The 16,955-nt window shown below is 36.6% G+C and overlaps 1 protein-coding gene across 5 annotated transcripts in view; it reads left to right on the forward strand.

Moving 5' to 3' along the window:
- The window catches only part of DHX57 (DExH-box helicase 57), a 56,337-nt gene that overhangs the window by 15,096 nt on the left and 24,286 nt on the right, over positions 1-16,955 (forward strand). For 4 of the 5 annotated variants that reach the window (XM_026018920.2, XM_026018919.2, XM_072767259.1 and 1 more), the window contains 9 exons: positions 1,080-1,238; positions 2,240-2,425; positions 2,916-3,754; positions 5,495-5,673; positions 7,134-7,255; positions 8,497-8,692; positions 9,252-9,376; positions 13,979-14,112; positions 15,601-15,655. In XM_026018920.2, the coding sequence (XP_025874705.1) occupies positions 1,080-1,238; positions 2,240-2,425; positions 2,916-3,754; positions 5,495-5,673; positions 7,134-7,255; positions 8,497-8,692; positions 9,252-9,376; positions 13,979-14,112; positions 15,601-15,655 (1,995 nt within the window). Of the gene's footprint in view, positions 1-891; positions 1,239-2,239; positions 2,426-2,915; positions 3,755-5,494; positions 5,674-7,133; positions 7,256-8,496; positions 8,693-9,251; positions 9,377-13,978; positions 14,113-15,600; positions 15,656-16,955 lie in introns of those variants that run through there. The other variant, XM_072767257.1, reaches the window with a different exon arrangement.

The following is a 16,955-nucleotide window of genomic DNA, read 5'->3' on the forward strand; positions in this document are numbered from 1 at the left end:
ACCACAATTGATTATATTTTCTCCTTTACTACCCAGTGTTGCAAGTATAAATGTGTGGTTCTTTTCAAGGTCTCAATATTATGGATTGCAATTTTAAACACAAAAAAGTTTCTTCCATTTTCCTAGTTTTGTGAAAATTTATAACGAAACATGCCAAACCAAAAAAAAAAAAAATTTAATGAGCAATGTTAAACTTTAGAATTATTTATTTATTTATTTTTAAAAGATTTTATTTATTTATTCATGAGAAACTCAGAGAGAGAGAGAGGCAGAAACACAGGCACAGGGAGAAGCAGGCTCCATGTAGGGAGCCTGATGTGGGACTCGATCCTGGGTCTCCAGGATCAGGCCCTGGGCTGAAGGCAGCGCTAAACCGCCAAGCCACCCAGGCTGCCCAGAATTTCTTGTTATTTTAAAAAGAGTTTCTAAAAAATCTAAAATCCAATAATGAAAGATGAGTGAAATAAATTCCAGTGCATCCATAACTATATGTAACCATTTAAAAAATATGTTGTAGGATAATAAGCTTAGGGAAATGCCAGTTTTATTTGATAAGGAAATAAAGCAAATTATAAAAGATTATATATGCTGTATAATTTTATTAAAAATGTGTCTGAAAAGAATTGATGTGAATTAGGATGACTTCTGTTTTCTACTTTGCTCCAGTGAACATGTATTTAGTATTTTTGTAATTAAGAAATAATGATAATTTAGGTAAATATTTCAAAAGCAGGGCCTAATATGCACCAGTAAGATGAGACCCTTCATTGTTTTCAGATTGGGAACCTAAAATAGAATGAAATAATTCTTTGTGTGTAATGTTTTTCTTTTGAAAGTCCTCTATTCCAATAGGAGTCATCATGGCATTACTTTTTCTAGACGATTCTTGAGTTAGTGAAGCCAGATTTAATGATTAAGAATCTAACAGGCATTTTTTTCCAGCAGTTGCAAGATAATGAAGTCTGGTAAGTACTGTAGTAAACAGTCCAGTACTAGACAGTCCAGTTCATGTTTTATATGTTTGGGGGCTGTGAGGTGAGTGTCAAAGTTCTGGTCACAGGTAAATGTGTCCTTTGCAGACCTAGCAACAGTAGCACAAGAAAAGGAGAGGCACGCCCCAAATGGAAGCCTGAAGCCAAAGTGCCACTTCAGACCCTGCATATGACTTCTGAGAATCAAGAGAAAGTGAAAGCTCTTCTCCGGGACTTGCAGGAACAAGATGCTGATGCTGGATCTGAGTAAATTATTTTATTTAAGTAAATTAGTATATTAAGGAAGTTATATTGGCAGTGGGAAGGTCCTATTTGTCTTTGGAACACTTTTCAACACTGATCCTATTGTGACAATGTAATTAGTTGAAAGTGAGCCAAAAGAAATACAAGAATAATTATTCAGCAGCAATTTTAGAATGAGTTTGTTTTGCAATATCTGTGAGCAGTACAGGTTGCCGTTTCATCTTTTTTTTCTGAGGACCATGCTCAAATGGATTCCATAATTGCTTTATTGAGAGCCTTTCAAATAAAACCTTGTAATGAACAAGTAGCAGTATTGTTCTAGGAGCAAATATTGAGTTGATCAGATGAAGTCTTAGGAGTACACTTTCTCATAACCATCTGCTTAAGAGAAACAACTTTTACTCTTTTGGCTGTTTTGCTTTGTGATTCAGTCAAAGAAGTCAATTCATTCCATTTGCCAGAATTAATGGATGATCAGTCATGAACAGCTCAATTTCCATCCTATCTACAAATCTCTTTATCTGTTTTAGATTTAGGAAAGGTGGTGATGCAGCAAAGCAAAAACTTAGGGATGGTTTTTATGAGTGAGGAGAGAGGATAGCCAGAGCTTCTGTAGTTAAGAATACAGGCTCTGGGGTCAGACTGCCTTGGTGGAAATCTCTAGTTGCTCTTTACTGTATAACCTTTGGCAATTACTAATTCTAAGTTTTAGTTGGTCATCGGAAAAATGGCGATTCCAATAGTATCTGATTAAGGGTTAGTAGAAAGATTTTTAAAGAAATAGAACATATAAAACACTTCACCTAGTACTTGGCATGTAATAAATGCCTGATAAATATTACTTGCCAAGATATAAATGAAGAGATCAGTAAACGTTTAAATCAGTGACTGAAGAATGGTTAGGATCCTATGTCCTTTGGCTCCTTGAACTAAATTCTTAGACACTTGCTAAATTTTCTTCGACATATGTGGAAATTAATAAATGAAAATGTTATCTTTGTCAGAAGAAGCATTTCTGGGGAGGAGGAAGATGATGAGCCTGATTGTGATGATGAACAGTACTGGTCTGCTGGACGAGAAGCTTCCCTTGTTCCAGACTGTGAGCCATTGGAATATGCTGGCTCAGGCCCAGTGGAGCCTCATAATCCAGAATTTACAGTCTCAACATTTGCAGTGCAGAAACTTTCCAGGTGATTGCTTTCAACATTTATAGGAGTTAGGGGAGAACTGAAGAAACTGAAATCATACTATAAACCCAACTACCCCCCACCTTGAATACTTTCCTATTGTGTGGGTTGCAGTGGTGCCTGATAGGTCTAATATCCTCTTTCATGTTTTTTTAAAAATATTTTATTTATTTATTTAGGAGAGGCACAGAGAGAGAGAGAGGGAGAGACATAGGTAGAGGGAGAAGCAGGCTCCATGCAGGAAGCCAGATGTGGGACTTGATCCCAGGACTCAGGGATCACGCCCTGAGCCAAAAGCAGATGCCCAACCACCAAGCCACCCAGGCGTCCCAATATCCTCTCTTTTAGAACAAACTGATTAGGGAATATTACCAGAAACTTTCAAAATACATATCCTGCCTATAACTTACAACTTCACATAAACATTTAACTGAATCTCACTTTTGTGATTTGATACTACTTAATATTTTTTATCATGTTTCATACTTGCTAGGTATGGATTCAACACTGAACGCTGTCAGGCAGCCCTGAGGATTTGTGATGGAGATGTGGGGGCATCGCTAGAACATCTGCTCACACAATGTTTTTCAGAGACATTTGGGGAGAAGATGAAGATCTCTGAGGCAGTTGCCCATGTGAGCGTGGAAGAGTGTGTAGAACAGCGGCAGGAAGAGGCATTTGCTCTCAAGTCAATCTGTGGAGAAAAATTTATAGAAAGAATTCAGAACCGAGTCTGGACCATTGGATTAGAACTGGAGTATTTGACGAGTAAATTCTGCAAATCCAAGCAAAAGGAAAGTACCAAAAACATACAGGAGACTACTCTTGAAATCTGTAAATTTTACCTCAAAGGAAATTGTAAATTTGGATCAAGATGCAAATTCAAACATGAAGTGCCCCCAAATCAAATTGTCGGAAGAGCAGAAAGAATTGTAGATGATTCTCATCTTAATGCTCATGAAGATGCCTCTTTTTTATATGAACTTGAAATCCGATTTTCTAAAGACCACAAATACCCTTACCAAGCTCCCCTTGTGGCATTTTATTCTACCAATGAGAATCTACCTCTGGCTTGTCGTTTACATATTTCTGAGTTCCTTTACGGCAAGGCCTTGACATTTGCAGAAACTTCAGAACCTGTTGTATATTCTTTGATAACCCTTTTAGAGGAAGAATCAGAAATAGTCAATTTACTAACAAATACCCATCACAAGTACAGTGTCCCTCCTGTGAACTTTATGCCAGTATCCTCTGGAACCAGAATAAACAATCCTATCTGTCGTAAACCAGTGATTCCAAATAATTCTTTTACATCAAGTCAAATTGCTGAAGGTATGTAAGGCCTTGACTGAGTTGAGGGCTTTCTGGATTGGGCATTCAGAATGGTGGATTAAGGAAGTCAGAGTTTCCAAGGGCTGCTCTAGGATCTCCTGGTGATGTTAGGCGAGTCATTCTTCTTGGTCCATGGGCAAAAAGGAATGAGAATCCTCTGAACTGTGGCCTAACTTTAATTGTAAGTCCCAATTTTGTCACCATAATTGGGCTCTTTGTATTGAAAGTCTGTAGTGATGTATAAGTTGATTCTAGCAGTTGGGGATTGGAAGAACCTTAAAGCAACTTTCTAGGAAATGTTTCATTTAATTCATTTGTTTTACTTCTGATGCTTTACACAGAATTACTTTCAAATGAGTTTTTAGAGATATTTCTCTTTCTAGGGTACACTAGACCCCCAAAATTCATTATCTTAGGGCTCAAGTAAAAAAAATGTGTGTGCAAGCTTCTGGCTTTATCAAAATCCAGATTTGTTATACAGATTTTTACACTATAATTAAACTCCTTTTTCAGAGTCCAAAGAATTCTCTCTTGTTACCATCATTCTTTGAGAGAAACAAGTTCTTATTATTTTATAAGATTTCTTAAGTAAACATCAATAAGTAAAGAACAATGAAATTGCATTGAGATGTGGATGATGGACAGTGGGTAGATGTACTCACTAGCTACTTGCTCCCAAATGGCAGCTTCTAGCATGTGAGAGTCAAATATATTCCTTGAGAAATGACAAAATGTGTGGCATAGACTTTTTTTTTAAGTAACAGCTTTATTGAGATAAAATTTACATACCATAAAATCTACCCTTAATTTTAAAGTGTACAATTCAGTGGGTTTTTAGTATATTCACAGGGTTGTACAGCCGTGACCACTATCTAATTTCAGAACATTTTTATCAACCCTAAAAGAAACTTCATACTTGCTTATTAGCAGTGAGTCCTCATTTCTTCCTTCCCTCAACCCCTGACAGTCATGAATTTACATTCTGTCTCTATGCATTTGCCTATTCTGTACACTTCATGGAAATGGAATCATATGGTATATGGCTTTTGTGAGTGGCTTCTTTCACTTAGCATGTTTTTAGGTTCATTTATATTGTAGGATGTATCAATACTTCATTTTACTGCTGACTAATATTCCATTACATAGACATGCCATATTTTGTTTATCAATTTATCACTTAATAGACATTTGGGTTGTTTTTTAAAGATTTTTTTTTAATTTATTCATAGAGACAGAGAGAGAGAGAGAGAGGCAGAGACACAGGCAGAGGGAGAAGCAGGCATCATACAGAGAGCCTGACGTGGGACTCCATCCAGGGTCTCCAGGATCACGCCCTGGGCTGCAGGCGGCGCCAAACCGCTGTGCCACTGGGGCTGCCCCCATTTGGGTTGTTGTATGTTAGAGAATTTTAGGAATACTTGCAAGTAGTTGAAACTTTTGGTTAATTCCTTGAATGTAAAAAGTCTGTGGAATTAACAAGGTGCATCATGATTTTTTTTCTTTGTTTTAAATTTTGGTTTAGCAGTAGCCACTTGTACTTGATTAAAGTTTATTTGAAGATGGATTTTATGTTCTTGAGCGGTAGAAGTAGTTGAAATGAATGAACCTGCTTTATTCATGCTTTGACTTTTTCCCATCTTATGATTTTTTTGTTGTTACTTTATTTATTAGATAGTGACTTTCCCCCTTTGCTAAAGAAAGGGCTCCATATCGAAAATGTTTCCTTTTATCCCCTTCAAGTTGAAAAAGAATCAGAACCTGAGGAGGAGACAGATGAGGATGAAGGTCCTGCACCAGTTATAGTGGAGAATGAAAGCTATGTGAACCTTAAGAAAAAGATTTCCAAAAGATATGACTGGCAGGCAAAATCAGTATATGCTGAAAATGCTAAAATCTGCAAGCAGTTCCGAATAAAACAGGTAGAGTATTCTGAGATAATGGCTAGCATTGCCTCCCTAATGTGTGGATGAATGGATTAGGCATTAGGAAACCTTGGCTACCCTCCCTAGCATACTTCTGGTTTTCTCTAACTCTGAGTGGTCAAAGTGTCTGCATGCCACAGCAAATATGGGTGCATGTTCTGGATAGTTTTGGAAAATCCAGTGGCTGGTGACAATGAAACACACATATATACCAAATATTCTCAGAATCACGTGGCTTTGGTACTCTGATAGAAGATCTGATAAGTGATATAAAAGTTAATACTGTGATTTACATTAGAAAGAATAGCATAGAAAGGAGAAGGACAAGGATAGACCCTTACCCCATTTCAGAGGATCACAGGATAAATAACTTGCCCAAAGTCACATAGCTAGTAGGTGGCAACACATGGGTTTGAGTTAATTCTCTGTTTCTAAAGTCCATGCTGTCTTTACTCCATTCACACAAAGATTATTTTAGAACCTAAAGTGAACTTTTAGGGCACAGTGGGGTGTTGGGTGTAGGACAAAAGCTTACCCATTTTGGGGATTGGATTAGGTGCTGTTTAATGGCTCTTCTAATTATGAGGCTCTAATTCTGATTTTTGACACAGTATAACACTATCGCATATTACAGTGCAATACCTGTAGGACATCAAAAGAAATAGGAATTCACACCATAAATAGTAAGGTGATAGAAACCAAAAATTGCACATTCCAATTTGATCAGTTTGTGTTCAGAGATGATTAATTTATATGATAAAATTATATGCAGAAAATAATATATTAGTATGAATTTCTTATTCAAAAATACATATTTAGTTTTAACATGCACTACAATGTTTATTGGCCATTGGATGTCAGACTGAGTTACATATATGTGATGCCTGGCCAAAAAGAACCCTTTCATGAGTGCTCTTACTGATTTTAGTAAAAATCTAATGCTGTCCAATGTGGTAGCCCCTAGCTACGTGGGCTATTTAAATTTAAATTAATTAAATTGAAATTAAATAAAATTTATAATTCAGTTTATCAGTAGCACTGGCCACATTTCAAGTGCTCCCTAGCCACATGTAGCCAGAGATTGTTATACTGGACAATACTAATATAGGACATTTCCACTAACAGGGAAAGTTCTATTGGATAGTGCTGATGCAGAGACTCTTGCTAGGAAGAGCCATGTAGTGCTAAGCAGGATGGTTTATTTCTCTTGTAAGATCTTGCAGTTTATTCAGATGTAGGAAAACCATAAAGATTTCACAACTTATTCTGGCTGATTCTCTGAGCAGCCTCCTGACTTTAAGTCATCAACACCTAATCCTAACAAATCTGCAGTTTCTATCTCTGAACAAATTATTAAAGAGCAAAAAGGGTGGGTCAAGCTATGGGATTCCACACTCAGAGTTTGTGAAAGATGATTCAAAGTAACCTAACTGATGCCTTATCTTTTATGTTGTTAGGCTTCCAGACAGTTCCAGTCAATTCTGCAAGAAAGACAATCACTCCCTGCGTGGGAAGAAAGAGAAACCATTCTTAAATTGCTGAGTGAGCACCAAGTGCTTGTTATAAGTGGTATGACTGGGTAAGAATGCAATTTATTTGTAATGTAGCTTTCAATCCATTAATATGGTGTGTACACTGGTTACCATAACCAGTTCTATGTGTAAAAAACTCGTAGCTGTTATTATTTGTGTTCTTTCTGGTATGATATGAAATAATATTTCACAGAACATAATATTGCAGGTCTGCAGCCATTTAAGACATTTTTTTAAAGATTTATTTGAGAAAGAGAGAGAGAGAGAGAGCACAAATGCACAGTGGGGAAGGGCACAGGGAGGGAAAATCTTAAGCAGACTCCATGCTGAGCATAGAGTTGGATGTGCACCATCCAGACATCCCTAACTGAAAGCTTTTAACAGGCCTATTTTTAAATGTAAAGGATAGTTCCAGAACATTTATTTATTTTAAAAGACTTATTTATTTTAGAGAGAGCATGCATGCAAGGTGGGGAAGGGACAGAGGGAGAGGGAGAGAGAATCCTCAAGCAGACTCCTCCCATTGAGCACAGAGCCCAATGGGGAGCTCAATCCCAGGACCCTGAGATCATGACCTGAGCTGAAATCAAGAGCTAGCTGCTTAACCAACTGAGCCACACAGATGCCCTTACAGAATATTTAACTTGGGAACTTTCATATTCTAAATTTATTCTGATTTTCTTAGAGCTTTTATTTGTTATTTAAGAACAACTTAAGGCATATTTCTTTTCCTGTTTCACACTTTTCATATGTTATCCAAACTTATTTAACAGGGACAGGTCATAGGCTTAATTTAATTCTATATTCATAGGTATTCAACCTAGTAATTACATTTGTGCCCAGACTCACTGATACAGTAGTCTGAGATCTTCTGGCTTCTTATTTTTTAACCTCAGTCCACTTGTAGCCAAATCAGTAAGATAATACATAAAATCATAAGACAATACTCCTACTTCTTTAGGATTCAAATACAGAGTTCATATTCCTAGAGGTGTTTACAGAACTTAATCTATTGTTTACTCAATTGTCCCAATTTTACAATGATACTAAATTAACATATGATTGCTCTGTTCATCCAAGTGCAAGTTCCTAGCAGTTTTGGGCTGTAGGTAACAAGGCAGTACGTTGGTTTAGAAGATAAATGAAGCTGAACAAGTTTTATTATAATTAGCTTTCTCATTTCTCACTTCCCTCATTGCACATAATTGCTTTTTTTTTTTTTTTTTTTTTTTTTTTTAACTAGCACTTGAAAACTCTCATTTTAGGACTTATTTGTTTTGACATACAGATGTGGGAAAACCACACAGATTCCTCAGTTTATTCTGGATGATTCTCTGAGAGGACCACCTGAGAAGGTGGCTAACATCATCTGTACCCAGCCCCGACGAATCTCAGCAATATCTGTTGCTGAACGTGTTGCTAAAGAAAGGACAGAAAGAGTGGGTCTGACTGTGGGGTACCAGATCCGGCTGGAAAGTGTCAAGGTTTGTATACTCTGCTGATTTCCTGATAACAGAAATTTTGTTTCTGTTATCAGGAATTCTTGGGGCCTGGGGACTCATGGGCAAGTTGGGATACGTACCTCAGTACAACTTAAGACCTTTAAGAAATATTTTGGTATAAGAACTCTTATTTGAATATATTTCATTTCTTCTATAAAGATCTTTTATTCTTTATTGGAAGAAATGATCTAGTAATTGCTGTTTTACTTTTAAACTTGGGACTTAATCCATTCAACCAAATAAGAAATGGACAAATTCAGAATTGAGTTCATCACTCATTGTTGCTTTTATGTTTTATAATAACTTTGAATGCTTTTTATGAGTTGTAAACTTAAAATTTTGATATGAAGTAGAAAAGCTTTAACTGTTGTTGCCAATAAGAAACTATGCATTCAGTGCAGTTTCCTATTAAATGGAACTACTGAGGTTTTCAAGATTCTTTGTCCCTATCCATTCAAAATGGCTTTGCCATATTGGCCTTGAAAGTATTTCCTTTTTTCAAAAATTCCATGAATGCTTTCTGTGCCCTTTTCTATGTAAGTCCTCAGCCACCAGACTGTTGTACTGCACCACAGGCGTGCTGCTGAGAAGGCTGGAAGGAGACACGTCTCTCCAAGGAGTCACCCATATCATTGTTGATGAAGTTCATGAGAGGACAGAAGAAAGGTAAAACAAGGATCTTCCAAACAAACAGCCATATACTTAAAACAAAGACATCACTGAAATAATTTTGTTCTGTTTCTAATTCAGTTTTCATAGAGCAAAAGAGGAAGGCCACAGAGAAGGCCAAGTTAGAGAAGAGAAACTGCTTCCCTGATATCCAGGGTCTGGAACACTAGAAATGCTAGGAGGGCACATGTTCTTCACTAGAAGAGTCATCTTGTTACAGGGACATCTTCTACTAGGAGATACTTTACACCCTCCTGGGCCTCGTGCTGAGCTGGGCTTGGTACCTAGTAGAAATAACAGTTGTAACATACACTGTAGTTGATAAATTGGTCAATATGTGCTTCTTTCTTAGTTCATTTGGTCTGTCATTCAGTCCTGACATTCATTCATGCATTTATTGAGACTGGGTTAAGTGCAGAGTGATCTGTTAACTGCTGGGGATACTAGAGTGAATAAGCATATGTGATTCTCCTTTATCTCATGGTCTGGAAGGAAAAAGAAATAATGAACAAATAAATAAATAGTTACAGATTGGAGTAAGTGCCATGAAGGAATAAACAGGATTCTCTCTTTTGGGAGGAGAGATTCACGAGATGGTCAGAGCTGATCTCTCTCAAGAGATGACGTTTAAATTAAAAATGGAAGTATGAGAAGGCATCCCATGTGACAGCTGGGGGCAAGGCTAGCATTTGCAGGCTCTGGTGGGAAAGGGTGTCATGAGCCCAGAAGCTGGAGGAAGGCCTGTGCAGAGCTGGTTGTAGTAAATGAGGGGAAAAGTAGTGGGTAGAAGAGGCAGGAGCCAGATCTTCCAGGACCTCATATACCATGGACAATAAAGCATTTAGATTTTTTTTTTTTTAAGATTTTATTTATTTTGGGAAGCCTGAGTGGCTCAGCAGTTGAGCACCTGTCTGGCTCAGAGCGCGATCCCGGATTCCCGGGTTTGAGTCCCGCATTGGGCTCCTTGCATGGAACCTGCTTCTCCCTCTACCTGTGTCTCTGCCTCTCTCTCTCTATGTGTCTCATGAATAAATAAATAAAATCTTTAAAAAATTTTTATTTATTTATTTTTTTTTGAGAGAGTTGAAAGTACAAGAGCATGAGGGGGGCAGTACTGCAGAGGGAGAAGCAGACCCAAAGCAGGGCCCCATCACAGGACCCCAGGATCATGACCTGAGCCAAAGGCAGACGCTTAACTGACTGAGCCACCCAAGCACCCCTTAGATTTTATTTTAATGGAATTAGAAGTCATTAAGGGGTTGGGACATAAACTCAAAATCCTCAATATTTTAAAAGGCTAATAGATGATATCAACCATAGTTTGTCATGTGGATCATGTTTGATAACAACAAAAAAACTAGTAGGGGAGAAAAAAGAAGAAAATTTTGAGACTTCCCCAAAAGGACTATCCTATTATAAATATCTAGAGAAGAAGCAAAGTCTAAGTAAAGTTGTCAGACTGACAGAGAAGCAGAAAATAGCTAATAGCAAAATTTAAAAAAGAAACATGAAGAGTTCCCAACTATTGCTGATAAAAAATTTTTACAAACTGAATAGAGAAGACATGACTAGAAGACTATTTGTTCAAAGAAATAAATACATTGATATGCTAGTAAACAAGAAATATGAAGTAATTAGACACTAAAGAAAAGCAGACTTAAAGAAAATATCAAAATAGGGACGCCTGGGTGGCTCAGTGGTTGAGCGTCTGCCTTTGGCTCAGGGCCTGATCCCGCAGTCCCAGGATCAAGTCCCACATTGGGCTTCCTGCATGGAGCCTGCTTCTCCCTCTGTCTATGTCTCTGCCTCTCTCTCTCTCTGTGTCTCTCATGAATAAATAAATAAAATCTTAAAAAAAAAAAAGAAAAAAGAATAGATCAAAATAAAGAGGGAGGCAGAGACATAGGCAGAGGGAGAAGCAGGCTCCCCTCAGGAAGCCTGATGCAGGACTTGATCCCAGGACCCCAGGTTCACAACCTGAGCCAAAGGCAGATGCTCAGGCACTGAGCCACCCATGGGTCCCAACAATAGTAAATTTTAAATGACTCTATAGAGTCATTTACACTCTGGGAATACAGAAAACACTGGGAATCTTTAAGGGGCAAATAATCTTTTTGTAGAGACTCCAGAAAACAGGAGGGAAAAAATAAATGGTAAGTCATTTCATTTTGCAGGTAAATGTTCAAGTGAACATTTGAAAGAAGAAAATTTTTTCATTAAATAAGTTGGAGGAGGAAATCAAATATAACATTTGACCAGATTAATAATATTTAAATGATTGTATTATAAAAATACATTTAAAACTTTAGGGGAAATTATATCCAGTGTAATTTTAAGTATAAAGAATGGCTTTGGATTTCATAATATTTATATTTCCACATACCCAGAGAAACTGAAGCATAGTTCTGGATCTGGTTTCTAGGGGTAATCATGTTCTCAAAAGTAAAAGATTTCATAAAACTTAATGTGGAATATCAACAGTTAAAAATTCAAAATATTTTAACATCTGAATAAAGATAAGTTACTGTAGAAGGGAGATCCAGACATACCAATCTATGGGAAAGCAGTATACAGATTAAAAGAAAAAGAAAAGGCAAGGGAATACTTGCTAGCTCAGATAGAAAAGGAGAAAAAATGAGAGTAAAATCTAGGAACTAAGATCGGTAAAAATATAGACAAAATTGAAGGTTGAATATACAAAAGTTACAGTTGTGTTAGTTTAAAATTTTAAATGAATTTCCTGGTCATAGAGGTAACCAAGTTTGATTTTTCTAAATATTTAGAAAGTATCAAAGAAATGTCAAGAATAGTTTCTGTACCTTATATAATAGTTTCCTGTTACAGTTTTGGTCTGTTTTCTTCTGGGAATGTATTAGGAGTTAGGGGAGAGATGTGGTAGAGAGAGATAATGTGTCTCTACAAACACTATTGGAGTTTTCTGTACTCCTTTTGATGTAATAGTTAACATAATAGCATGAGCTATCTTTGAAGTTAATAATTGCATAAGGAGATTTTAAAGCATGGATATACTATAAATTATTTAAGCATTTCCTATTGACACATTATTTCCTTTTCCCTAAAAAAGAAAAAAAAATCATTAATGCAATTACATTAGCTCATGAAATTAAAGAGAACTAAATAGTACAATAATATGCTGTCATTGAAAAAGCAATACAGGGGGCACCTGCTGGCTCAGTTAGTAGAACATGAGACTCTTGGTCTTGAGGTTGAGAGTTCGAGCCCCACATTGGGCTTGGGGCCTACTATACATATTTTTTTAATTTTTCTTTTTCTTCAGGCAGTACAGATAAAATGGAAGTCCTCACCAGTCTCTCCCCAGAGATAACTATGGGCATCAAACTGATGATATGTCCTTCTATACATTGACATGTATGTTTACTTTGTTAGAAATAGGTACTTTTATTTTCTGGCCTTTTTTGTCTTACACAAATGATATGCTCAATTAGTAAGTCAAAGAATATTTATTGAGCACTTACTGTTCTCCAGACATTGTTCTAGATTACTTTTATTAGTGAACAAAGTAGACCAAAATCCTTGTCCTAATAAAGCTTATATTCTAATGGATGAGCTCAACAATAAGAAAGATAAATAAGTAGAATATGTTAACTACTAAGAAAGGGTAACTGCTAAGGGTGATATGAAATGCAGAGAAGGGGAGCATTTGAATTTTTAAACAGGGTAGCCAGAGAAGAGAAGGCCTGGCTGAAAATGTATCTTTGAGTAAAGACTTGAAGGAAGTGAGGGAGCTACCTGTGAATGTCCAGGAGAAGCCCATTCCAGGCAGATTAATAACATGTGCAAAGTACCTGAGGTACTCCTTAAAGACAGCAAGGAGTACAGTGTGGGTAGAGTGAGTGAATAAGGGGAGAGTAACAGGAGATGAGCAGTGGTGATGCAGATCATGTCCTGTAGGACCTAACTTGTTAGTGAGGACTTTAATAATTCATCAGAGGATTGTGAGAAGAGTGGCACCCCAGTAAGATTTACATTGGATAGAATTGTTGGTCTGTTCTATTGAGAATAGAGTACAAAGGGGATGCTGAGGCAAGGATATTGCTTTTCTATGGCACATATTATTCTACAACTTGGGTTTTTTTCACTATGTCTTAGAGATGTTTTCATATCAGTATCAAAGCTCTACCTTATTCCTTTTATCTGCCTCATGTTATTCCACAGAATGGGTGATTTTACTGTAATTAATGACTTCTTGGTTGATGGATATTTAAGTAGTTTCCATTGTTAATACTATTATAAACAATGCAATCATGAAAATCTTTGTATATTCTTCATTATGTACATGTAGATATCAAGAAGTAGAATTATCAAAGGCAGTGATAGATCCTGTTGGTATTTTGATTGGTACTACACGGATTTTAGTTTATTGCAGGGGGTATCTTTATAATTTTAAGTTCACATCTAGGATCATGACACATCTTTCTGTGAGATTTGTAGTTTTTTTCACATAGATCTTACACATTCCATGCTTAAAATTCACCAAAATTCATTTTTGAATGAATTTAATTCATTTTTATGTATTGAATTTGTTTGATCTTTAGGTGTTTCTTTTATTTCCTTTAGTGACTTCTTGCTACTAGTTTTGAAGGACATTGTGTTGCAGAGACCAAATCTTCAAGTTATTCTAATGAGCGCAACTTTAAATGCTGAACTCTTTTCAGAATATTTCAGTTCCTGCCCAGTTATTACTATACCAGGTGATTAAAATGCATCCTTAAATATGCACTGTTCTAATAAGCAAGTATAATTATTTTTGAAGTTCATTTGAGATATAAAATAACAGGTATTTATACTTATTTTCTAGAAGAGTGATTCACTTATAACAAAATTATGACCAAATAACAAAATTAACAAAGAAGTAACATATCCATTTGCTAAGAGATTTCAGTTTTATATGTGCTTTTTATTTATTTATTTTTTTAAAGATTTTATTTATTTATTCATGAGAGACACAGAGAGAGAGAGAAAGAGACAGAGACACAGGCAGAGGGAGAAGCAGGCTCCATGCAAGGAGCCCGATGCAGGACTCGATCCTGGGCCGCCAAGCATCACACTCTGAGCTGCAGGCGGCACTAAACCGCTGTGCCACCGGGGCTGCCTTATATGTGCTTTTTTTTAAAAGTCTAGGCTAATAGGATTTCTAGGATTCCATTGTGTTTAACATCAAAATGTAAGTTAATAATGGTAAAATGTCATAAAGAGGGAAGTTGTATCTGTATAGCATGTTGATTCATTGCTAGAATCTGCTAACTTTCTGGATGTTGGTCTACTCTGAGAGAAAGTAAAATTGAATAGTCTGTGTCTTTTGGTGTTTCAGTCTCATTGTGGGATTGATTTATCACTATGGGCTTTGCTTTATCCTTTTGCAGTTGATTGCCAAAGGAAGAATTTGGGGATAATTTTTTTTTAAGATTTTTAAATTTTATTTATTCATGTAAGACACAGAAAGAGACAGGTAGAGACATAGGCAGAGGGAGAAGCAGGCTCCCTGCAAGGAGCTCGATGCGGGACTCGATCCCAGATCCCGGGATCATGCCCTGAACTGAAGGCAGATGCTCAACTGCTGAGTCACCCAGGCGTCCCATTTTTTTTTTTTTTAATTTTATTTATTTGTTCAGAGAGGCAGAGACATAGGCAGATAGAGAAGCAGGCTACAAAAAAAAAAAAAAAAAAAGAAGAAGAAGAAGAAGAAGAAGCGGGCTACATGCAGGGAGCCTGATGTGGGACCCAATCCCAGAACTCCAAGATCATGCCCTGGGCTGAAGGCAGGCACTCAACTGCTGAGCCACCCAGGTGTCCCAAATTTGGGGATAATTTTGAGGATAATTATATTATTTCTTCTAGTTGTTGGTTAGAGGGAGGAAAGGGGGGAGGGTGGGAAAAGTATAACTGGTTTTAAAAAAAGAGGTAAAAAAAGTCTTATTACCAAATGAGCATCTCTTCACCTATGCACTCCTGGAGTTTTTTATGAGCTGGAATCTATCCTTTCTAATTAGTTTTATCATCAAAAGCTTTCTTTCTCTCTTTTTTGATATTTTTAAGGCCACAGAACAAACAGCCCCTTATTGTGCCAAGCTTTGTTTTAAGAGAATTTTACACATGCAAGTTATTTTTACATATACAAACTATTTATTTCAAGATAGTTGAAACTGAGGCTTTTCTTGTTTATTTTTTTGTTCTTCTAGGTCGTACATTTCCTGTTGATCAATTTTTTCTGGAAGATGCAATTGCTGTGACAAGGTAAGGAAGACATTAACGAAGGTTTGGTGAAAGACTTTGAAAACAATTATTAAAAAAAAAAAAGAAAACAATTATTATTTTACTTCACTGGGCCAGCATTTTAATAGATGTGTTAGTTTTTCTTCTAATTCTGTTTGAGTATTTTATTTTCCCTTTTCAGCAAATATTATACAATATTTGCAATTCACAGACAATATTGTATATTGTTAGTATTGACTGGAACCCTAATGTAAACTATAGGCTTTAGGTGATCATGATGTACCTTGTAGGTTCATCAGTTATAACAATTACACCACTTTGGTGGGGGATATTGATAATGAGGGAGGCTATGCATATGTGGGGAACAGGGGGTATTGAGAAATCTCTATACCTTCTGCTCGATATTGCTGTGATCCTAAAACTGCTCTGAAGAACAGAATCTATTTAAAAAATGATGAAGGACAAAATACATGGACAATTTAATAAGAAAAAAAAAAGACCAATTCTGCAGATAGACTGCCAGTATTTAAATCCCTATACTTACTAGGGGCACCTATCTGGCTTAGTTGGAGGAACATGTAACTCTTGATCTTAGGGTTGTGAGTTCAAGCATGTTGGGTGTAGAGATTATGTAAAATAAATAAATGATTTTTAAAAATCCTTCTACTTACTAACTGTAACATTGATAAGTAGTTTAATCTCTCTGTGACTCAGTTTCATCATAGGTAGAGTGATCATATTACTAATAGCTGCTTCACAGGGTTGTTATGAGGATTTATTTATTAATTCTTGGAGGTAATAGCTGCCAGTGTGTAAAACTGTGCCTGGTGCATAGCAAATGCTTTATAAATGTTAGCTATTATCATTCTACAAGTCTCAGGGAGCTTGCAGTATAGCGTTAAGATGTCTGTAATTTCAGTACTGGATAGAGAAGGTCATTTCCATTGGATACAAATATATTTCTCTCCTTTGAAAGCCCTGATTTCTCTTCCCATTCTTTGACCTTGAAGATTCCCCATGGTTTTATCCTTGCACTACTTCTTCTCACTGTTAAACTTTTTCATACCTCTGTTAGACTCATGTGATTTCAGATGTTACCTCTGTGCCAAGAATTCCCAGATCATTATCCTTGTTCCTGACCTCTGAGCTCCTTGATATCTGGCACCTGAATTCAATTCAGAATTTTTCTCCTCCCTGCTCCTTCCCTTTCTAATAAGCCCCACTCCTAATTCTCTATTGATTTAATCATACAGTATTCTCAAGCTAAAAACCCAGAAATAGTGGCTCTCAAACTTTGGTGTGCAATAAGCATACACAGGGA

This window comes from Vulpes vulpes, chromosome 8 (genome assembly GCF_048418805.1).
Source record: "Vulpes vulpes isolate BD-2025 chromosome 8, VulVul3, whole genome shotgun sequence".
Taxonomy (NCBI): domain Eukaryota; kingdom Metazoa; phylum Chordata; class Mammalia; order Carnivora; family Canidae; genus Vulpes; species Vulpes vulpes.